Source organism: Microcebus murinus, chromosome 4 (genome assembly GCF_040939455.1).
Source record: "Microcebus murinus isolate Inina chromosome 4, M.murinus_Inina_mat1.0, whole genome shotgun sequence".
Taxonomy (NCBI): domain Eukaryota; kingdom Metazoa; phylum Chordata; class Mammalia; order Primates; family Cheirogaleidae; genus Microcebus; species Microcebus murinus.
In genome coordinates, this window is record NC_134107.1 from 8,003,985 (window position 1) to 8,027,490 (window position 23,506).

General features: G+C 55.2%; 1 protein-coding gene across 2 annotated transcripts; it reads right to left on the minus strand.

Moving 5' to 3' along the window:
- Positions 1-1,059: 1,059 nt before the first annotated feature.
- Positions 1,060-10,880, minus strand: CLCF1 (cardiotrophin like cytokine factor 1). 2 transcript variants are annotated; one of them, XM_012757533.2, is made up of 3 exons: positions 10,383-10,572; positions 4,367-4,533; positions 1,060-2,546 (listed from the first exon to the last, which is right to left on the minus strand). In XM_012757533.2, the coding sequence occupies exons 1-3, from the start codon at positions 10,396-10,398 to the stop codon at positions 2,052-2,054; spliced, it is 678 nt and encodes a 225-aa protein (XP_012612987.1). In that variant the 5' UTR covers positions 10,399-10,572; the 3' UTR covers positions 1,060-2,051. The 2 variants fall into 2 exon arrangements, with proteins under 2 accessions (XP_012612987.1, XP_075857791.1); XM_076001676.1 differs by lacking the exon at positions 4,367-4,533 and having other exon boundaries at positions 10,383-10,880.
- Between the last annotated feature and the right edge of the window lie 12,626 nt (positions 10,881-23,506).

A 23,506-nucleotide genomic window follows, 5' to 3' on the forward strand; every position in this document is an offset into this window, starting at 1 on the left:
GCAGGTAATTGGGGCTTTACTGGGTTTGCCAGCTGATTGACATTACCATCATTTGTTATTTCCTTTGCTCAAGGCATTGTCTCCAGGAGGCCCTTGTGAAATATGCATGTATTAGCTGGGAGCAATTAATCCATTAATTTACCCAGTGGTTCTTAACTAAAATGTCATGACATGCTGATATATCCCAAGTAATCTGTAATTATTATAATTGCTACAGCCAAGCAAGCATTTTACCTTTATTGTTTCTCTTATTCTGTCCAACAATCTTATAAGGGTATTTAATTATCTCCATTTTACCAATGGGGAATAGAAAGCTTTAATTTGTCTAAGGTCTTTCAGCTAGGAGGTCATGAAACTGGATTCGAGCTTATGTCATCCCTTGAATAGCATCTATCCCATTCTCCCACAGTCTAAGCGGAATTTTTCTCTTTCCCCAGATATGTTGTCATACATTGGAGAGAAGAGTAGAGTCATAGCTGAGAACTGTGACTTGTCTGCAGTCTGTCACCTTCCCTGGAAGAGAGTGTTGAGGTGAGGGTCACTGCTCTTGAGGCCCCAGTGGGCAGGCATGGGCATGGGAACCATAGTCCTGGGAAAGCTGGGGACTGAGTGCCCAGGGGCTGACCACTTTGGGGAGAGCACCAGATAGGCAGATAGGTAGCTTTGCACACCATGGGGAGGGAGGACTGGAAGGGAGAAATTCAAGGCAGGGAGACAGACCTACAAGACCACTAAAGCAATCCAGAAAGGTAAGGAAGACTGAGCAAAGGCAGGGAGAAGGAAAACCCAAAATAGACTAAAGCTTCTTAAAAGGACTGAGAGATCACAGGGTGGTAGGACTGGGCTGGGGTGGACAAGTCCAAGGTGCATACATTGCCCCAGTGGGCAGAGGGAGGAGCACCTCTTCCTGAGCTCTGTGCACCTCCATCGGGCTGGGGGTGGAGTAGGAGCCAGGGCGGGCCAGGGCCAGGGCCAGGGCCAGGGCCAGGGCCAGGGCCAGGGCCAGGAGAGCAGCGATGAGCACCAGGAGGAGGGGCAAGGCTAGGCAAAGAGACTAAGTTCTGGGGCAAGCATTTTATTTGTTAATATAAGAATAGAAATTCTGCAATAAATATCATCTAATAAATAACATCTCCAAATAAATAAATATTAATACAACACACTTAGAGTCATGAGTGGGTGGGGCTGGGGGGGCAGGGCCTGGGGGAGCTGCCACCCCACACCCCAAAATGCTACTGCAATGTAAACTTTCAGGAAATCCTGTGGCTGTGGCTACGGTTGCCCTCCCCAGCTTGAGCAACCCACAGATACCCTGGGAAGGGGGGCAGAGAGGAGGCACTGTGATGCTGGCAAGAAAATTTGAGGCAAGGTCCTAATGTTCAACAAGGCTTTTGTTTGCCATTCTGCGCCACTGACTTGCTTTGGTGATTCCTGGGTCTGGTCTGTTCCTGCCCCTCTGCTTTCAGTATTGTCTCTTCTGATCGGTAGGCCACTTCCAATGCAGGCCCCACCCCTTTTATTTTTAATCTCATCTCTCTTTGTTTAAACTTGCCACCATGTTTGTTTCCTGAATTGGATGTGTGGAGTTATCTGGGGTAGAGGAACAATACCCATCCAAGGAAAGAAGGGCAGCCAAAGGGCTTCACCCCAGAAAGGCACATGCTATGGTGGCTTCCCACTCCTGTCCTCCAGGTATGCTTCCTGGAAGTGCTGCTTAAGGGGCTGAGTGGGTACTGGCCAAGTGGTAGGCAGAAGGCAGGAGGCTGTGAGAGCCTTTATGTCACCTTGAACCACTTTGGACTCCCTCAAGCATTACTCCCTGTGGAAACAGAATGGGGCCTTATTGCACCCCTTCCCCAGATCTTTAAGCCTTTGGGAGGTGGGGAGGAGATGGGGCTTATTACATCACACCCCCATCCAAGTCCAGGGGAGGGCCAGAGTCTTGTGGCTTCTGTTTGCTGGCTCAACAAGTGTTGGCATACAGGGTTCTCCCTCCTAGAGTGGGAGCAGGGTTTGAAGGGATAGGGAAGGCGTAGGGTAAAGGTCAGAGATCAGAAGCCATGGGCCTCCAGGTGCAGGGTGACTGCAGCTGCCGGAGGCTGCATCTTCTTCTTGAGCCGGTTGAAGTCCTTGGCTGAGCGCCACAGCCAGGTCTGAAGCTCCTTCAGCAGCCAGAAGTCATCCATCTTCTGGAGGAAGTCACTGTGGGCAGGGCCAGGGGTCCAAGTGGGCTCAGTTCCGGGCAGAGGCTGGGGCAGCGGGTAACCCAGAGTTGCCATGACGCCTGCAATGCTGCCCAGCAGGCCCTGGAGGCTGGTGCAGAAGTGGGCCAGGCTGTGGCGCAGCTCGGCTGTGGCAGCCTGCCGGTTGAGGCCGCGCAAGTAACACAGAAGGTGGCTGTAGGCCTCGTAATTCTGGGTCAGCCGCAGTTTGTCATTGAGGCTTCGCCACACTTCCAAGTTGACAGTGGCCCTGGGCAGAGTGTCTGCCCCCAGCCGAGGTGGGTTGAAGTCAGGCTCGTTGAAAGGGGGCCCCAGGTAGTTCAGCTGTGAAAAGGAGAGGGTGATGGGGAAGGAGGCGGGGCTCACCACTGAGAGGCCTGCACCCAGAGCTTCTATTTCCTGTGTCCCCTGACACTGGCCCTGTCGCCATGCTAGGCCTCTCTGTTCATGGGCTCCCCTGAGTTTCTCTGGCATGGAGGTGACAGGTGAACTCTCCTATGGAGAGGCGTAAAAAGAGAAAGCTGCACAGGAGACACTCAGCAAGGATGTGCTCATTGGCTGAGTGGGCAAGCCTTGGAGAGTGCCCACCGTGGGAGCAGGGCAGAGAGGAAGAGGAGCCACCAGGAACCAGGAGGCGAGGCTGAAGAGGTAGAAGATGGCCCAGGAGAGTGCAGAGGCCAAGGAAGAGGAGTTCAAGAAGGCAGCAGTGCTCAGCAGTGTGGCTGCAAAACAGAGAGCAAGGAGAGTGAGCCTACACATACTGTCGGCTTTGGCAAGAATGAGGTGCCTGACAACCTTGGAGAGAACCATTGCTGGGGCCTGGAAGCCAGATTGCAGGGGGTTAAGGAGTGAGTGGGTGGAGAGGAAGTGGAGGCAGAGGGTGTAGACCACTCCTTCAGGAAATTTGGCAGAGAAAGTCAGGAGAGAAAAAGGGTCGGGAACTAGAGGGGGTAGCAGAGTCAAGCAAAGGTTTTCTGCACAGGGAAATGAGAGAGGAAAGCCGGTGTTGAAAGGCAGGGGTCCGCTGGCATCAGAGCTCTGTTGGCCTCGCTGACGTGCCCAGTCCCACCAGCTGAAGGAACTGGGACAGAAGGTTACTCACTAACACCCCCAAGGAAGGATTCAGCTGATAGGGAGCAGGGCTGCAGAAGGAAGAAACTGAGGCATGGAGGCAGTCATAAGAGTAGGACAGGAGGAGGAATATGGAAGGCAAAATAGCATAGGGAAGAGGCCAAAGCCCTTGCCAGCCCCTGGGGGGCAGCTGGGGCCCAGGGAAAGGGATGAAGGAGATGTGTGTGACTGGGAGAGAAAGGGAGAAGACAGGGGCGAGGCCTGGGATAGGCAAGGGCCCAGGGGGAGGTTCACACGCTGACAAGCACAGAGACAAACTAATTTCCTCGGTGTATCCTGGGGCTGGAGCCAGCTCCCCCGCCACCCTCCTCCCTTTTCTTTCCCTGGCTCCAGAGTAGGGTCTGGGATGTGGAAGAGGAACACGGGAAGAGGGGGCTGGTTCCCCATGGTCCTTGGCTCCTCTGACCCTCCTTCCTCCTCTCCTGGGCTCTCTGAGCACCTCTGGACTGCCCCCAAATCCTTACAGCATAACCTCCATCCCCACCCGAACCCCCTGCCACTACTGGCCTGGGTTCCCTGCAGTCCTCTTCCCCCAAGACCCCCCTAGGAGGCCCAGCTAGGAAGGGAAAGGCAGGCAGAAGGGAGGCCCATGGGTCCAGAGCAGCAGGGCCCCAGGTCTAGGGGCAGAGACGAGCTGGAACACAGGCATGGGAGGTGGGGCCCCTCCATCCCCACCCAACCCCGCCCGTGCAAGAGACACCACAACACGGTGTAAACAGAGGAGACTTCCCCGGCCCCCAGGGGGAGGCGGGCGGCTGGGCTGGCAGCCAGTGGGGCAATGGGCCAAGGCGGGTGCGAGGCCTGCCCACATGCTTAGTCCTGGGGCCAGGGATGGGGAGGAGGGGGCACCTAAGAGGGAAGGGCAGGAGATAGGCCAGACAGGGAGACGGCTTGGAGCCAAAGGGCCCCTCCTTATCACTCCACCCTTCACGAGGACCCTCCATCATTATGTCTGTCTTCCCGCAACTCCTCACTTTGCACCCAACTCCCAGACTCCTAAGCTGGTTACTCACATAGGTTCCAGCCAAGCTGCGGAGTTGGTGCTCCAGGTAGCGGGTGAGGTCATAGGTTTTCTGGATGGAGGGACCAGGCCCTGGGTCCCCTGTGCGATTGAGAGCTGGCACTGCAGGAAGGTGCCAGAGCACCGTGCACAGGCACGCTAGCATCCCCCACGAGTCCCCTGTGGATAGGATGGGCAAGAAGCATGAGGGGGGCCCAGGCCCAAGCAGGGAAGCTGCTGGCAGCCCCTCAGGTGTCTGTCCCCACCTTAGACAGAGGATGGGACACCAGATGGGAGGCAGAAGGGATGGAGGAGGGGGAACACTCCTGGCCCAGGGCTGGTGGGGGGGAGAAGAGGCATGTGTGTTTGAGGACAAGGACTTGGCATGCGTGTGTGTGTGTGTCTATCAGTAGCTATTTGAGAGTGTATCTGTGTGTCAGCTGAGAAAGTGTTTGGCATGTGTACCACAGTATGTGTGCCAACATGTATGTGTGCCAACATGTATGTGTATACACGGAGGGATGGGGCCTGGCCAAGGGACTGTGAATCTGTATGTCTGGGTTCGAGTTGTTCTCCAGTCTTCTCTCCCAGTCTTCCAGTCCCGGTGCAGCTTGAGAGGAGCCAATGGTGGGAAACAGCACATATCAGAGCTGGCACACAGAAAGTGGTCAGCCCGAGGGAGAGTGCAGGAGAGAGGCTGCGGCCATGAATGGAGTTGGCCAGAGGAGGCAAGGTATAGGGTTAGACCAGGCTGAAGGACACAGGGCTGCCTCATAGAGCCAATTTTGGGTATATTCTGGGATATGGTTCCTGGGTGTGGGAAGTATAGGGTGGGGTTAGATTGAAGGAGATTTAGCCTCCACTCTCAGGGACTGTTAGCAGTGTGGAGATTTGCCCCATTCTTATCTAGGGTGTTAGGTGGGGAAAAGTTTGAGTTCAGTGAGAACTTTCCTCAGCCTCCAGCTGTTGGGAATAGACAGGGAGAGCTACACATATGATGAGTTGGGCCTTCAGCCGATGGCGCTGGAGAGTTTGGGTATACCAGGATGCCTAGAGTCCACGCTATAAGGAAGTCTGTGGGAAACATGCTTTTCCAGGCTTTTAGATAAGGACCAAAGTCAGGATTCAGTGGACATTTGGGACTGGCAGAGGCAATTAGGGTTTAGATAGGGTAGGGATATACTTGGGATTGGGCTAGATTAGGTTTAAGGACTGGGTTATTTTTAAAGTTTAAGATTAGTTTAGATTTGGGATTTGGTTGATTTAGTGTGGTTGAGGTTTGAGTCCAGTAGGGGGATGTGGTTAGGTTTGGGCAGGCAGAGGGTTAGCTGGGGCTAAGGTTTGTGGATTTGTTGACTTTGATGTCAGATGGTACGATGTTTGACATGTCAGGAAGAGCAGGGCTAGTTTGGGTTTTAAGCTTGGGTAGGTGGGAGGTCATAAGTGATTTCTTTCCTCTAGATTATATTTTACACTTTCAAAATTTTTCTATAATGACACATGTTGCTTTGATAGTTGAAATAAGTTGGATAGTTTTAACAATTTGGCTGTACTTAGAGTTATGATAGGGTTTGGATTTAAGAAAGAATGAAAACTAGGTTAGTTTTAGAGCTAGGTATAACGCTGGGACAGGGTTTAGAAAGGGTTACAAGCTAGGAAGGATTCAGGATTCAAGTTGGATGAAGTGTCTCATAGAGCACAGCAGTCAGGTGGGGACTTACAGTGGCACAACTAGTCAGTCTTGACTCAGATGTTTGGCTGGCTGGCTTTACTGATGGAGCATGGCAGTGGGGGACAGCAGTTATAGAGACCCTGCTCTTTTGGGTGAAGGCTCTTTGTTTGAGGGTGTGTGTGTGAGGGTAGGTGTGCACGCATGCACACGTGGTGTTTTAGGACAGAGAACAGGGTCAGGCACTTAACTGCTCCCTGGGGAAACAGGCTCCCCTTTTCTTTTCCCCCATCTGCAACTTGTGGCTTCCCTCCTGGAGGCTCCTTTCCATGCCTAGCTCCTGCCTTACTCTCAGTTCCTTCCTATTCCTCCTTCACATCCCATCTCCAGGCCCTTCCCCTCTGCACAAAGTCTAGGGATCTAGCGAGTCACCTCCAGCATCCTAGGGATACAAAACAGTGTTCATTTTGGAGACTGGAGACCTGCTGAGGTGGGCAGTGGCCCTTCTAGCCTTGAGATGGCTTTCAGGACTGAGTCTGGCCTCGCTGAAAGTTAGTGGCAATGCCAAGGATCCCAGCTGAAGCAGGAATTGGGAGCTGGGCTTGCCTCTTTACCCCACATTGCCTTAGGCAGACCTGTTAGCCAGAGTTCTGGGACAGAGCTCTGGCTATCCCATGGCAGGGAGGTGTGGTCAGGATCCCAGCTCTGGGCCCGTTTCCCTCTCCCCTTCTGAGCCCTGTGGGACATCCCTGGGGGGGACCAGCTCCCTACTCAGGGACAGCAGGGGGAGAAGCTTTTGGATAAACAAGAGCTAAGTCATCTGGGCAGAAAAACGGCTCATGAAATTAACCAGACAAGGCCGGTGTTTCCAGGAATATTTCAGTTCTGAGGTAACTGTGTCACTGCAGGCAGGGGGACGGGGGGGGGGCAGGGGAGAGCAAAAGGATCTGACTGACCAGCCCATGGACTGACCGGCCCATGGCGAGAACTAGAAAGAAGGAAGGAGTCTCTAGAACCCAGAGGGAGAAGAGACTAGAAGAGGAGAAAGGGGAGGTAAAACGATGAGGCTCTGCCCTCTGCTGTGACAGCGTCCACTCTGGGCAAGACATGTCCATATCTCAGGCAGTGGATCCAATCGGAAAGCTGCCTGGGGCAGAGAACACCTGTGGTTTAGTTGTGAGCACTGCCTCCCAGGGAGGGAGTCTACAGTGGGCTTCCTGGAGCCCTCATCCACCCTCCTCTCCAGGCTCATGGTGTGCAGGTGGACCTCAACGTGGGGGCTGTGTCCTTGGCCCCCTCCCCCAGTTCTGGCCCTCAGCCCAGCCCCCGCCCCAGCTCTGTCTCTGGCTGCTGCCCGCTGATTGTTTACATCCCGTCTTCTCCTTGTGTTTATAAATCCGGCTGAGCACGTGAGGAGCTAATGAGCACAGCTCACGTTTCCTGCAGCATCCCTCCACCCCCATCCTGGCCCCCACCCGGGCCAGCTCCTAATTCCATCCAGATCCCTGGGCCCTGGGAACCAAGGCCCCCCTCTTGAACACACACACACATACTCTTAGCCCACGCAAGCACATGGCCACTCTGACACGGCTGCACAGGCAGGCACACCCGTGTACACATCTTTAGCCAGCTGTCTCAGTCCCTGGCCTATATCCCCCAGGCTGACCTGTCCCAGTGAAGGTGAAGGCTCTGTGGTGCAGCTGTGCTAGGACTGTTAGGATAGGTAGGACGGGTCAGCTGAGAGACTCTGCACCTGGGACTGGTGGCTAAGAGCTGTAACCTCTAAATGTTAGAGCCAGGAAGGCATTACAGGGTTGCAAAGGTAGGGCCGGTGGCCACAGGCTGAGCTAAATATGGGAGCCAGAAGGAAAGGCCCTGCCCTCAGGCCAGACTAGGACCAATATCTGGGTGACCCTGGAGGGATCTGTTGAGAGGAATTGGGGGTTGGAGTGGGTTAGGGGGTGATGTGTACACTGTGATGTGAGATTCAGGCATTGGGCCTGTAGGAAGCTGCCCTGGGGGTGCCTCCTGACCTGGATTCCCAGGGACAGGCCACAGAAACCCATCTTTCCTCGGTCCTCCAGGCTGGCTGCCCTCCTCTCTCTTCTTCTCTCCCGTCTGCCCTCTCCTTGATTCCTTTTCCCTTAGACTGCTGAGAAGTGGCTTGGTGAGTGGGGACACATGGGCCTGGAAGTCAGGAGAACTAGTTTTGCCACCAACCCCTCTGGTGACCATAGGCTTGCATGAGGAGGTTGCACTGTACATGCTAAAGTCTCTCCCAGCTGAAACTTGTGGGGCTCCATCTCTGCTGTCCTCTCCAACATTCCCCTCCCTGCCCTTCTCTTCCAGCCTAAAAGACAGAAGAAACGGAGGCTCAGGGAAAGAAGCAGAGGGTGGGCCAGCCCCTGCTTGTGAAGTCAGTAGCCAGGACAGGAGTTGGGCTTCCGCTGGAGTAAAGGGTTCCTGATTGTGCCACAAGAGGGCCCTGGGTGTGCTCAGGGAGAAGCCAGGGGGCTGCTGTGCAGCCAGCTGAAAGCCAGAGGCAGGGGAAGAAGTGAAGGAAATAGTGCAGGGCAAGCTGCGGGTGAGCTAGAAAGGGTGTTGTTATCAAGAGGGTGCGGGAGGGGCTGGGAGCGAGTGGGCAGGAGCAGGGTGTGAATAGGCAGGTGGGATTGTGGGGAGGAATGTGAAGTGTCCCTGAGCAGAATAGCTGGTGTGTAGGGGGTGGTGTGCAGAAGTGTGAACGGGACAGGAGTGTGGGTCTGTGAGTGGAGGGAAGAGGGAGCCATTACACTAGTCAGAAGTGTCATTTCTGGGGCTGCTGGGTGACAGTTGCTACCATCTCTGACCGTTTCCTTCCCTGGTTGTGTGTAGCTCCAGGGCAGCGAGTGTATCTGAGCTAGTTGGGGGAGCACATCTGGGCTGTTACGGGAATATGTACCTGTGTCCATGCGAGGGCCAGTGTGTGCTGAGGAGCAGGGCACAGGTCTGCCAGGGTCAGAGAAACAGCGTCGGACAGAGAATGCGTCCGCACCCCTACCCAAGCCTCTCTCCAAGGCTCAGACTGCTCCTGCCGTGCCGGCACCGCCAGTTTTCCCCGCCTCTCCTGGAAGCCCCCTCTACCCCACAGGGGAGGGCCAGGCTGGCCCCTGGCGAAAATGGGGTCCTCTGAGATTGAGGGTCTGTAGGGACGGCTCCTGGAGCCCAGTGTGGTGTTGGAAAAGTAAAGTGGGGAGAGCAACGATGAGGAGGCTCTGGCGAGGCCCCGGGGACCTAAGGTTCCAAGGGCTCGGCCCGGGAACTGTGCGGCTGCAGCGGCAGCTCGATGGCCCTCCCTCCTCGGCGGTGACCTCTCGCTCCTGAACCCCTCCCGGCAGCAGCGCCTTCCCCCTGTGTGGCCCCGGCGCCCCCGGCCCCGCCCCCCGCCCGCTCCCGCCCGGTTGCTCCCTTCCCGGCGGCGGGGGCGGGGTCGGGGCGCCGGGCTCCCGAGCTCGGCCGCTGCCCTTTCCCGCGCGTCAACTCCCTGCCCTGCCCGCCCACCGTCCCGCGGGCCGCAGGGCTCCCGCCGCTCCCCGGCGGGTGACGGACTTTTTCCTGCCGGTCGGGCCGGGCTGCGCCCGCGTCCCCCCGCCCCCCGCGCCCCTGCAGTAATCACTCCCAGGCCACGGCGGGCCGGGGGCTAGCTGCCGCCGCCCGCGCGCCCGCCCTACCTGCCGCCGGCTCCCCGGCCGTGGGCAGCATGGAGGGCTCCGGCCGCGCCGCCGCGCGCAGCGAGGAAGCCGCGAGTCCCGCCGCCCGGCCCGTCTGGCCGGGCCCAGCCAGGCTCGACTCTGCCCCCCACCCTCCTCTCCGCTCTCCCGCCCGCCTTCCCCTCCCTGCGGGCCGGGGAGGGAGCGACGCGGCCCGAGGTGTCGGCCTCCCCTCGCCTCCCGCCGGCCCGGCCTCGGGCTCCCCCCTGCCTCCCTCCCTCTTCCTCTCCCCAGCCCCCTCCTCCCCTCCCGGCGTCTCCCTCCCACAGCCTTGCTCCCGCCTCGGACTCGCTCGCCCCGACTTTTGCGTTGGGCTCTCGGTCTGCGGGTTCCCCGGGACCCCATCTCGCTGGGGTTCCAGGTTGCCACCTCCCCAGGTCTGCGAGTCGTCCGGGCTCCCCGCCGCACCCCTGGCCACCTCTTGGCCCCACCGAGCGGACTCCAAGAATGCCGCGTCCCCACCCGGCCCCTCTCGAGGGCGCCCCGCCGTGCCTCCTCCGGCCCCGAGCCCCGGCACAGGGCTTCCCGGGGTGTCGGGGGAAGGACGGGAACCGGATCTCGTGGCTGCTCGGTGGGGGCGGGGGCCGGGGCCTCGGACGCCTGGCTCCTACCTGCTCGGAGGTCCATGGGGCTGGGGGCCGGGCCGGCCGGGCGCGGCTCCTCTCCCGGAGGCTGGCGGAGTGGGAGGGCGAGCCGCGGCTCCGGCGAAGCTTTAATAATCCCATCCGCCAGGCCCACTCGCAGGTTTTTTTCGCTCGGTTTCGGATTTTTTTTTTTCGGTGTGGGACATTCTGCAAACTTTTTTTTTTTTCTGACGTGTAAAGCTGTAACCACAAATTGTAGCGGCCCTCCCCGGGGTGGGGGGAGGAGGGGGGAGGAGGGAAGGGAGGGCTTCTGGGGCTCCCTCTCCCTCCCACAACACCGAGGGGGGGTGAGGTGAGGCGAGGCTGCCGTGGTACCACCCTGGGCCTCCTGGGGGAGGGGGCGGGAAGGGCATCAGTCTGCAGACTCCCGAGAGCCTGGACAGTGGGGTGGCCTCAGTGTGAGGTTCTCTCCTGGTGTCGCCTGGGGCCGCCTGCCCCCTGCCCCGTGCGCAGGGTCCCTGCTCTCACCCTACCTCTGCCTCCTCGCCTCTAACCTTCCCCCCACTTCCCCCTAAGTAAATGCAATGACACACTCTCCTAAATGCCAACGAGCTGGCCTCGAAGCAAGTGATGGTGTTTTTCCTGCTGCCCTTTGTCTGGGCTGACCGCCCCCCTGGCCTATTGTCCCGCCGCTTGTCCCATTTCCAAAAGCTAAAGCTCAGTGAGGCGCCAGGGGCTGGGGCAGGTGACTAACCGGCTCACAATGCCCCCTGGGGGGTAGGAAGAGGGCACCACAGGCCCACTGCCCAGCTCATTCTTCTTCCAGTGACCAGGGAGCATGCACATGGGTGGGGGATTTGTAATTCATTAATCAGCACGAGGCACCGGACCAGTTTCAACACCAGAGGCTTCTCCAGTGACTCAGCGAGAATGCTCCCAATTCTAGGCGATGGACAGACCAAGCGTCCCCATTTGTGAACTGCTTCCCCATAAAGACATTTGGCATTCTTCTTCCTTTGGGTTTTGGGGTTGTTGGTTTTCTCTGGTGGTGAGGGTAGGGGTGGTTTGGCTGTGGAGTCCTCTTCTTCCTTCCCTGAGGCCTGGGTTGGGACTTGCTGGGCAGGACACCTAGGGACCCATAAGCCTAGACCCTCCCTACAGGGTCTCCCTCCCCCTTTCTCCCTCTCCAAAGGGCTGCCAGGGAGAGTAAGCACAGAGGAAACCGCTCTCACCCAGGGCTTGTGGACAGCCCCACTTCATGATTTTTCTTGGAGGACAGTCATTTGGTCTCCAAGTCTTGGGTGCTCTATAGCCACACCACCAATTAAATCATATGGTGATAAGTTGCTTTTGTTGTTGTTGTTGATTTGTTGTTTCAAAGTGGAAGAGGCCCCTTGGTGGGCCAGACCTGGAAGGTGGTGCCACTGCCTGAAGTGACATCAGAGCCTCTGTCCCTCACTCTTGCCCCGGTGCCCCTGGGAAAGGAGGGCGCCCTGCCAGTCCAGTGACAGCCCCTCCAGCCTGTGGGTTAGAGCAGGCATCGTGGTCATGGCCAGCGCTGAGCTCCCAGGGCAGCTCTTCCCTTTTCTACACTGTGAGAAGTGAGGTGGGGGGGTGGGGGGGTGGGGAAGAAGTTTGTTTTCAATTACCTCACTGGAGTGGGACAGACTTTGTTGTTGGGTTGGGTTTTTTTTTTTTTTTCTTCTCTTTCTCTCTCTCTCCTCCCCCCCCCCTTTCTTCCTTTCTTTTTCCTAAACAAGGAGAAAAAGAGCTGGGAAAGGAGAGCTGGCCTGGGGTGTGGGGCAGGGAACCTGTGGGATGTTGGTAGCAGCTCTGAGGAAAACTGCCTTGGAGGGGCCCTTGTGAAAAGTGCTCAGGGCCTCCCTCTTCCCTCCTCACCTTCTCCCTGCCCCCACCAGCCAGGACCCTGGAGTTTCAGTGACATTCTTGGTGGGTGAGCCCAATGATCTTTTGATGCCTATGTAAAGGGCAAGAAGGCAGATGCCCACGCCTGACTGGCACTGAGGCTGGCTAGGAGGTATCCCTAGCAGCTACCCTTTCAGAAGGAGGGAGCCAAGAAGGGAAGGGCAGCAGCTCAGGCCCTTCTCCCTCTGCTCTGCAGCCTCTTGCCTCGTGGAGAGTCTGCACAATGTGGTTTGGATTTGGCTGAGCCCCTCAGCACCTTATAAAGCACCTTGCTGAGTCAGGGAGAAAGCAGCCCCATGCGGGGAGAGGAGGAGGGGCAGGAGACAGGAGGGGAGCTGAAGCAGGAGAGTGGGGGCTGCAGAGGAGTGAGAAAAGAGAAGGGACCAGGGAAGGAAAGAGGAGACACAAAGACGCACATGGGTGGGAGTGAGAAAGAGGGGAGGAGGCAGGAGCTGAGGAGGAAGGAGGAGCTGGGTGAGGAAGAGGAAGAGATTAAAGCAGAAGAGAGGAGAGTGGACAATGCCATCCCCAGCAAACATTCACCTGGGGGGTATCTGGAAAGCACTGGTTTGCAGGAACTGAGGGCTGCAGCTCTGAAACAGGGACCCAGGCCAGGTAGGTGTAGGGACAATTGGCTTTATACACAACCCCCCAGATTCCCAGTTTGTCTTTGATTCTTAATGTAATGACCCCAAAAGCTGGGAAAGTCGTGTTCTACCTCTGCCTCTTGTCTGGACTTGTATACCTGCCCTCTCCCCTCACCTAGTGGGGGCCAAACCTCTGCCCTCCCCCATCTTCCACACTGCCAAAGGGAAAATCAACTCTATTTCCAAGCTGCCAGTGCCCCTCTGCCATGTCTGGGCAAAGGCAGCAGGCTAGGAGCTGCCAGTTGGGTTGGGGTGGGGGCTGGAATAATGCCTTTATTCTGCCAAAACCCCAAATGAGGGGAGACTGCTGGAATTGGGGGAAGAAGGAAGAAAGGAAAGATAGCGAAGGAGCAGCCCCTCCAGGGTTTCCCTGGGGTAGAGCAGGACAGGTGGCTGCCCTCTTATCTCCATCTGGGGGACCTCAGAGAGTTCCTGCTCCCCTGTGGCTCTCAGAAACACAATCTGGGATTGCTGGTGGGGAGCACAGAGTTTAGAGGAGACACCTGTCCCCATGGTACATTGTATAGGCAGGCATTTTCTCAGTCTCTATTAGGTGCTAGATCCTGTAAACCTGAGGTCCCCAACCCTGGGCTGTAGCAGTCTGTGGCCTGTTAGGGACCGGGCAGCAGAGCCCTGCCACCCCCTTACTCCCACTATGGAAAAAGTATCTTCTATGAAATTGAGGGATGGGGAGACACACAGCAGGAAGTGAGTGGGGACAGGGGAGCCAGCAAAGAACCATTATCTGTACTCATGGCCGCTCCCCATCGCTGGTGCCGCAGCCTGAGCTCCTCCGGCTCCACCCCCCCATCCTACCCCTTAGGCCCCCAACCTCTGTGGAAAAACTGTCTTCCATGAAACTGGTCCCTGGTGCCAAAAATGTTGGGGGCTGCTGCTGTAAGGGACAGAGAGGACAAGGAAAACCCACCCCTGCCTTCAAGAATTTCACAGTCTTGGGACACTCATTAAACCATCTGAGAGCAGCTATAGGTGGTAGTGGGTGCATTTAGAGCCAATGAGAGCATCCGGGAGGAGAGGGCACTTCAGGGTAGACATGTGGGTGGACTGAGCAGGAAGTACGGTGGCAACCACAGGCAAAACACAGAGGTATCACTGGGTGTAGCCCACAGGGCTCCCGTCAGCAGGCACGAAGTAGGCTAGGAGTCAGGATATCTTGCTTCCAATTGGCCAATGTGGCCTTAGGACAAGCCTGTCACCTCTCTGTGTAATGGGGTATGACTACCTCTGCCCTTCTCTCCACAGGATGGTGGGAATATTCAGTGAGCTGATGATGGGGACACTGGTTTGCCACCTTCTCTGGCTTTCCAGACTCCAGGCCTTACCATCTACGGTGGGTGGCAAGTCAGGCCCCATCTATGGTGGGAGGTAGCTGGCGGGGGGGCAGAGCTGGCACCAGGTGATGACTGAGCTGCCCTCCAAGAGGCGAGGGTGAGTCAGTGTTGGCTCAGGGACTGGCGAATATCCCACTCCTCCCTCCCCACAAAGCTAACATCCCCAGGGAAGCTCTCCAGGTGCCCAAACGAACAAACAACAAATGCTACCTCCTGCACAGCTGGAGAATTAGCATCAAAGGGACCTCAGCCCAGGATCCCTAAGCTGGGGGAGCCTCTAGTCTGGTCCCCTCCTGACAGGTAAGCAGGAGTGTGGTACTGGAGAAGCCCAGAGAGGTCTGCCAGCTGGAAATAAGGGACATACACTAGTTCATTCAACTATTCACCAAACATTCCCTAAGTACCACCCATGCCAGGTGCTGGGGACACAGAGAAGAACCGTAAGGGGCCATGGGATGGAGGGGTGGAGGCTGCCTTGGGTATGGGCAGGAGAGGCACATGCCTGCCAAGGTGACCCCCTAGCCTGCTGCCATGCTAGTGTTTCTCACTAACATTTACTTTGCTTAAATACTGACAATAGTTTAAATGCACTGAGCTTGTCCCCACATCAGGCATGGGCACTGTTTCATTTCATCATTACAATAACCTCATGAGGTAGGAGCTATCATTTCCCCATTTATACAAGGAAACTGAGGCTTGGTAAGATGAAGTCACTCGTCTCAAGTCACAATCCTGTAAGCAGTAGAACCAGGATGAGAACCCAGTACTGTCTAACCTCAGTGACATGCCCTTTTAATGATACCACGCAGGTGCCATCCTGGAGATGGGGGAGCAGAAGCGGACTCTTGCAAAGAGTCTGGGTGCTGAGGGGAGACTTTGCTGAGCCATCTAGCCCCAGACATAACTGGTCTCTTCAGGACACTAAGATGTTCCTTGGGACATAGAGTCCTCCAGTACCTGGAGAGTCCTGATGTGGAACAGAGGGTGACCTAGGCTGTCCTGCCCACCACTCACCACTGACATGAACTGACAGTGTCCCACTGGGCTAGGGGGGCAGGAGAGGCTAGTCCCCAAGAGCACTGGAGAGCTCAGCTAGAATTCTGGATTCCATTAGCAGCAAGTTTGGAATCATGGAATGAGCATTACACTGGGAGTTAGATGGCCACCCACTAACAGAACCAGGGCAAGGGCTTCCCTTTGCTTCCTGGGGCTGCTGCTCAGTGGCTGGCAAAGTGAGGCCTAAGTAGTTCAGTACCCCAGGACTCACACCCCTCGGAGGAGCCTCCTCCCCACCGCCGTGTGCGCGCTCCCTCCAGTGCGCGTGTGCAGCGGTCGAAGGGGACATGGGGGGGGGTTAAATGGCCCTGTTTCTGGGTGTGTGGGAGGTAGGTGGGCGTGTGAATGCACACTTTCCCTTTCTTGCCAGTGGACAAGAGCCCAGAGGGCCCTGCCTCACCCTGAGCTGGCTGTGATGTCAGCAGAAACCCTGGGGCAGAGAGCCTCTTACCTCAGCAATGGCCTGGTCCTGCCCTAGGTCCCCCATCCACACCTGACCCAGCTCAGGCCTCCCAAAGAACATGCTCCCCACCCCCTGCAGGCCTGCTGCCTACCTGCCTCTCCCCGGCCCTGCCCGGGCTGTCTCCCCGTGTGCCAGGATGTCTGGGCAATGGGTGTGTGAAGAGGGCAGGGGCGGAAGGGATACCCCCAGGTGCTCGACTCCTCCCTTGCCTGCCAGGAGCTTTCCCTGCCACATTCTCCCAGGATGTTCCGTTGCCCTGGCCAACCCATGCCGCAGGCTCTGTGACTCCGTCTCCCCTGGCAGAGGAGTGGGGTTACCTCTCCCTGGGCTGGAAGATCCTTATCCTGCCCTGCTGACTCACTGCCGGCTCCTCCTGCTCCCTCCTTCCCCCCCATCCTCCCTCCTCCAGGGTTCTCACTGCTTTCTCCAGACTGTCTGTTCTCCTGCCCCGCCCCCAGGTCAGAGGATGGACCCCCATGATGCAGTGATGCAGAGTCCCATCTTACTGGCCTGCTATTCCAGCATTGTTGGAAGAGTGCCTGCTTCACCTCTATCAGCTGTGTGACCTTGGCCAAGTCACTTAACCCCTCTACACCTTGGTTTTCTCCTCTATAAAACAGGGTTGAGGGCTGTGCGCGGTGGCTCACGCCTGTAATCCTAGCACTCTGGGAGGCTGAGACGGGCGGATTGCTCTAGGTCAAGAGTTCTAACCAGCCTGAGCAAGAGCGAGACCCCATCTCTACTAAAAATAGAAAGAAATTAATTGGCCAACTAAAAATATATACATATAAAAAAAAAATTAGCCGGGCATGGTGGCACATGCCTGTAGTCCCAGCTACCTAGGAGGCTGAGGCAGAAGGATTGCTTGAGCCCAGGAGTTTGAGGTTGCTGTGAGCTAGGCTGACGCCATGACACTCTAGCCCAGGAGACAAAGTGAGACTTTGTCTCAAAAAAACAAAACAAAACAAAACAAAAAAAAACAGGGTTTATGATACTAGTACCTTCCTCAGAATAAGGGACAACTGAGTGGACATAGGTCAAATCACCAGCACTTAGAAGCAATCAGCAGTGTTCAGTGTCCTTGCTGGCTGTCCCTTGTGCCAGCCCAGACCTTTGTCTTTGCTAATGATGGCCCCTCTGCTACAATGCACCTGTCACCTGCGAGCCCTCGGGCTGCACATCCAAGCCTTCTCCTCTATTTCATCCTCACCTCTTCTTCAGCCTGTCCCCATTGCCCCATCTGCGTCCCCACCATAGGGCACAGCCACATAACTCTGGGGCCCTGCCACTCTCTACCTTAGTGCAATCTCAGGATATGTCTCCTCTCTTCCCTCACAATAAACAACTCCTGAGGATTTGACCTTGTATCCCAGGCAGCATTCTTGTAGCAGTGAAGAAGGGCTAGAGGTGGGAAGGGTGGGATCTCAGGGTACAGCTGGCTCAGAAGGGAGGAAAGGAGCCAACCGTGTGCCAGCCCCGTGCTAGGCCTTCAGGGTGTCCAGAAGACATGGGTGGCCTGGGTCTGTGAAGAGTTCACCCACTCCCCAGCACCCACAGGCATCTTTCTGAGGTCTACCCTGTAGTCCTTAATTTCGGTTTCAGCCTTTGACCCTTGCAAAATGTGTCAAATGAAATAGGAATTTAAGGCCGGGTGCAGTGGCTCACGCCTGTAATCCTAGCACTCTGGGAGGCCGAGGCAGGCAGATTGTTTGAGCTCAGGAGTTTGAAACCAACCTGAGCAAGAGTGAGACCCCACCTCTACTATAAATAGAAAGAAATTAATTGGCCAACTAAAAATATATATAGAAAAAATTAGCTGGGCATGGTGGCGCATGCCTGTAATCCCAGCTACTCGGGAGGCTGAGGCAGGAGGATTGCTTGAGCCCAGGAGTTTGAGGTTGCTGTGAGCTAGGCTGATGCCACGGCACTCACTGTAGCCTGGACAACAAAGTGAGACTCTGTCTCAAAAAAAAAAAAGAAAGAAAGAAAGAAATAGGAACTTAAGAAGGTATACAAAGACCTATAGTACAGAGAAGAAAAAGGTCAGAGGAGGGAGGAGATGTTAGGAAAGATGTCACAGAGGGGGCAGGGAGAATTCAAGGGACAAAAAGAGGGCCACACCTGGACTGGAACCAGTACAGAGGCTGGGGAGGAGCTGGCGTTCGGACCTATGGGGTACAATAACTTCCCAAAGCCTACTGAAGCCCCTACTATATATACTATAAATGCCTTGCTGAACAGTGTGGCCCTACAGAGACACACAGCTTGCCCGCCAGGGGCTTGTGGTCTGCTGAGACAGAGGGCAAGGTGACTTCAATACCCACCAGGGATGTGCCAGGAGGCTCAGTGCAAACCAGGGCACTGAGGCAGGTTGCCTCCAGCCTCCAGCTCTGTAGCGAACCTGGAATGATCCCTGGATTCTCTAGCATCAGAAAGCCCAGCGCTAGCACTCACAAGATGGCCTCTCGGCCTTGCCAGGCTTCTAGCGCAGTGGTGAGGCTGCGGTGAGACCATGCAGCAAAAGGGCTCTGTGCGCTGCAGAGCTCCAAGGAGACTGAAGAGACTTCTGTCTCCTGCCCATGTAGGATATAGCTACTGTTTACTGAGCACTTACTAATTGCCTGGCACGGCAATGGAACACTTAAATACAGCACACAGATAGTCTCACATAGTCCTGAAAGCAGGGTGCTGTTGAACTTTTCATTGTACCAGGGGGAAACTGAGGCCACAGAGTTACATAACTTGCCCAGCATCACACAGGCAGGCAGCCTGGCTCCAGAGCCACCCTGCTCTTAATTAGCAGCCCCCTCCACACCCTGCGACTAGTTAGTTCCCTGAAATCTCCTTCCTCACCCCATCTCCCCTGTAGTAAGCCCACCCCAGCCAAGCAGACTGTCTTCACCATGTGGGCCCCTACGCAACATGGCACGAAGCCGGCACCCACAGAGGCTTGCCTGACCCTGCCCAAGGCCCATCAGCCCCACGTCTGTTCTGCGAACTGAGACAGGATGCGGTGTCTGTCTCCCTCTGCTGGTCCCTCAGGGGACGGCGCAGCCAGGATGCTTTCCCCAAAGCTGGTGGTGGCCTCTCCCCCACACAGTAAATAGGGAGTATGGGGGAGGGGGAGGAAAGGGCCCAGGACTCAGGCCAGGCTCCAGCTTATAGGGACACAGCATTGCCTCCTAGAGCCCGTGCAGCCTGCAGCCTGCCTCCAACAGGGGTGCAAAAGGATCATTTAGGGAGGCCAGGTCACATCCCTGATGTCGTCCCGGTGCAGGGGTTGGGGGGGACAACAGGCCCCAAACAGCCTCCTTCCCCTTCTAACCCATGAATGGAGCTGTCATCCATGGATTTATCTAAACCTTTTGTGAAGCTATTTATATTTCCAGCCAAGACCACATCTTGGGGTAATGAGTTCCATCGGCATCCTCCCCTGCTGGGTGAAGTACACTGCCTTTGATTTGTCCTAAACTTACCTCACTTGCGCTCCAAGGGGGCCCTGTAACTCCAGAATGCCAGGTTTTGGTGAACAAGCCTGAGCTTCCCCCTTCTCATCCCCACTGTGGGTTTAAAAATTTCCATCCCATCTCCTCTCCACCTCCAGCCCTGCAGACTTAAAAAACCTGATCCCCGGTTTGTGCACAGTGCCTGGCAGTGTGGGGACGTCCATTATCTCATGCCAGCATCCAGCAGCTTGCAAGGCAGGCAAAGACCCAAACTCTTCTTGGGAGGCAGAGGACACTGAGGGCCCAGAGTCGTGTGGCCAGCACGTGGCACAGCTAGAAGCAGCAGCAGCCTTCCTCCTGAGCCTCTTCCCCCTGGTTTGACTCTTCTGCCCCTACCCAAGAGGCCTCAGAAAATTTCCTAATGTCTGGGCTCCAGACCTATTCTCTGTGATATTTCTTTGAAGATACTTGCTCCTGGGTTCCTAGTGTGGACTTGCCCTGGCTTCATCTAGGGCGATGACTCGTCTCTAGTCTTGACCCTACGATACTGTGAGGACACACACCAGAGAGGGAGGTGGCAGAACACAGCAACCATAAGAATAGCAATGCTAACAGCAGATTCTAAGAGCTTCATAAACATTAACTAAATCAATCCCCACAATAGCCCTTTGAGGCAGAGACTGAAGTTACCCCCAATTTACAGATTAGGGAACTGAGGCTTGGAGAACATAAGCAATTTGTCCATTTTCACACAACTTGTTAAGTGATAAAGCCAGGATTCAGATGTAGGCAGTCTGGCACCTAGAAACACATTCTCAACCTCAACAGACAACCTGGGTTCAAGTCTTGTGACCTCTCTGAATCCTCTACTCTTCAGTCATTCAACACAGACTTGTTAAACCACTATTGAGTGCCAAACAGTGTTCTGATTGCTGGGAGAAATGCCAGGGAATGGGAAAGGCATGGGCAGAGCTCAGCAGGGGGTGGCAACACCTGGCATGCCACAAACTCATCACAAGCAGGCCAAATGGTGCTCCCCCAGCTTAGCACCCAGCAACTCAGAGCTGCCACGCCCGCTGGGTTAGCCCAGAGTAACCACGCTGTACCGCTTTCTGCCTGTGCACAGACTGGATCCAGATGGACCAGGGTGAACTCCCAAGCCCTAAACTCCTCTGCCCTTCTACCTATTGGTTATCCCAATCTGGCAAAATGCCACCCATGAGTCATCCTGCCTTTGCTCTTGTGTCTATAAGGAGGGCTGCAGGGGACATCTGTGGTAGGACAGAGCAGTGCCTGGCAAATCATCCTCACCAATGACTTCTCAGCGAATGCACTTTTTTGGTTAACTTGTTCCCCATGCCTCACCTCTCTCAGACTGTTCCTTCTTCCAGGAAGCCCTCTCTGATACCCCGGACCAGGTGTGCCCAGTGACATGCTCTTATAGCCCATGTCATCACCATTCCTGCCCCTTTCAAAGGTGTAATTTCACATTTACTTTGGTGATTCTTTGACTGATGTCAGTTTCCCCCGACTAGATTGTAGCCCTCCCCAGCTCAGGGACCTTGACTTGGCCCAAACTTCTGCTCAGAGCTTTGGCATTGGCCATTCCCTCAGAGTGCTTGTCCCCAGCTGTCTGCAGGGCTCACTCCCTCAGGTCTTTGCTCAAATAGCCAATTCTCAGCGAAGCCAGCCTGGCCAGGCTATTTAGCACTGAAGATCTTCTCTCCTGACACTCTTCTCCCCCTTTCAGGGCTTTCTTTTTCTCTGCAACAGCCACCACCTTCTAGCATACGATGTGACTGACTTGTTTATTTTGTTGTCTGTCTCTCTACACCAGGGCAGAAGCCCCACGAGAAGAGGGATTTTTGTCCTGTGGAAAAGTGCACCCAAAATATGTTGAATGAATGAATTACTGCATACCAAGATCTCAAGCTTTGGACTGCCTGCTACTTCAAACCTAATCAGCTGGGTGAGAAGTGGTAGTTGAAGAGAAGAAATTTCCCAACAATTTCCCTTCTTCTATTCCGTATCTGCTACACCTTCCCCACATGCACACATTAACACATACTTGCATGCCTACCTACTCACAGAAGGCCACCTCTACTGTGGGATATGGCAAAGACTGTAAAAATTTGGGGTTTGAAAGAATCCTGAGAGAGCATCTCACCCAACACCTTCATTTTATTGAGGAAGAAACAGGCCCAGAGAGGAACCTGGACTTGCTTGAGGCCATTTATGAGTGGGGCTGGAGCTACACCCAAGTCTCCAAATTCTCTTTGGGTCCCTATACCCATCCCTCACCCAACACAAAGGGTTCCTGGTGGCTCCGAGCTCCTTATTGCCCAATGGACCAGAAGAGCACTAGTGATATGCCAGCTGCAAGCCTGGGGAAGCTTCTCCGCCTCGCACTGGAAAGCTCCCTCCAGCCCCACAGCCCAGCAGACAGGGAGAGGGCAAGCAGGACAGCCAACTGATTATTGCTTCTCTCCCCCACTGCAGGCAGATGAAGGGGACAGAGAAGCTGCAGGGCTCCTTCAGAATCCCAGCACGTCATGGTTGGAAGGGACCTCAGTGTGCTCCCCCCATGGCCCTCTCCATCACATTGTACAGATGAAGAAACAGCTCAAGACAGGGAGGGACTTATACAACATCACACAGCAAGTCGGTGTTGGATCCCAGACGTGAAACCCAGGTCTCCTGACTCCCAGCTCCAGGCCATTTTCTGTTTTCTTTTTTTTTGAGATAGAGTCTCATTTCGGTTGCCTGGGCTAGAGTGCCGTGGCATCAGCCTAGCTCACAGCAACCTCAAACTCCTGGGCTCAAGTGATACTTCTGCCTCAGCCTCCCGGGTAGCTGGGACTACAAGCATGCGCCACCATGCCCGGCTAATTCTTTTTTCTATATATTTTTAGTTGGCCAATGAATTTCTTTCTATTTTTAATAGAGACAGAGTCTTGCTCTTGCTCAGCCTGGTTTTGAACTCCTGACCTTGAGCAATACGCCCACCTCGGCCTCCCAGCGTGCTAGGATTACAGGCGTGAGCCACCGCGTCCAGCCCATTTTCTGTTTTCTAAGCCCTGCAGAAGGTTCAGATGGTTTCTGACTTTTGGCGCGGGGATAGGAGGGTGACTGAAGACTCATGAAGTGGCCCAAGGAAATTCCATCTCCCTTCCCCCCTGCCTAGGGCCTTGCTCCAAGGACCTCAAGGCCATAGGACCCTATAGCATATAGGGGTCAGGGGCAGAAACATGTGAATCTTTGCAGCCTTCCCCTCCGTTGCCTATTCTAGGGAGTTATGCTTCTGTCTCCTGTCCCAGCTGGGATGCTCAGGTAATGAGTGTGGGACAGAGGTGGAGGAGCTGGGAAGGCTTTACTGATTTCCATGGGCGGGGGAGGAGATCAAAAGCAAGTAAACACATGCAGGAGATAATGCGGAGTTGTGGTAAGCGCTGCTACTAAAACAGGGCAAGGGCCCAGCCAGAGACCACAGGGTGGGGTGGGGGCAGAGAAGGCCTAGCTGAGGAAGGGCAACTGCAGCTGACCCCTGAAGGAGAGAAGAGCCACCATGTGAGAAGTGGGAAGACCGTGCAAAGATCCCTAGATGGGAGAGCAAGTGGCAGGTACAACAGGCTATCAGGGGAGGAGATGGGTGGAGGGGCTCCTACAGGTTCAGGGTAGAGTTTGGATTTTATGGCAACCACTGAAGCATGTAAACAAGAGAGAGGCATGACACAATCACATGTACCCCATCGATATGTACAATTATGATGCATCAATAATTTTTTTTATTTGTTTGCTTTTTTGTTTTGAGACAGAGTCTTGCTTTGTTACCCAGGCTAGAGTGAGTGCCATGGCATTAGCCTAGCTCACAGCAACCTCAATCTCCTGGACTCAAGCAATCCTTCTGCCTCAGCCTACCAGGTAGCTGGGACTACAGGCATGCACCACCATGCCGGGCTAATTTTTTCTATATATATTAGTTGGCCACTTAATTTCTTTCTATTTATAGTAGAGACGGGTCTCGCTCTTGCTTAGGCTGGTTTCGAACTCCTGACCTCGAGCAATCTGCCCGCCTCGGCCTCCCAGAGTGCTAGGATTACAGGCGTGAGCCACAGCGCCTGGCCAATAATTTTTTTTTCCACTTTTTTTTTTTTTTATTTCGGCATATTATGGGGGTAAATAATTTTTTTTAAATGAGGCTGGAGGGCAAGGGGCTCAGGGACAAATCTATCCTCTGCACTACTGAAGACCAGAGTAACGC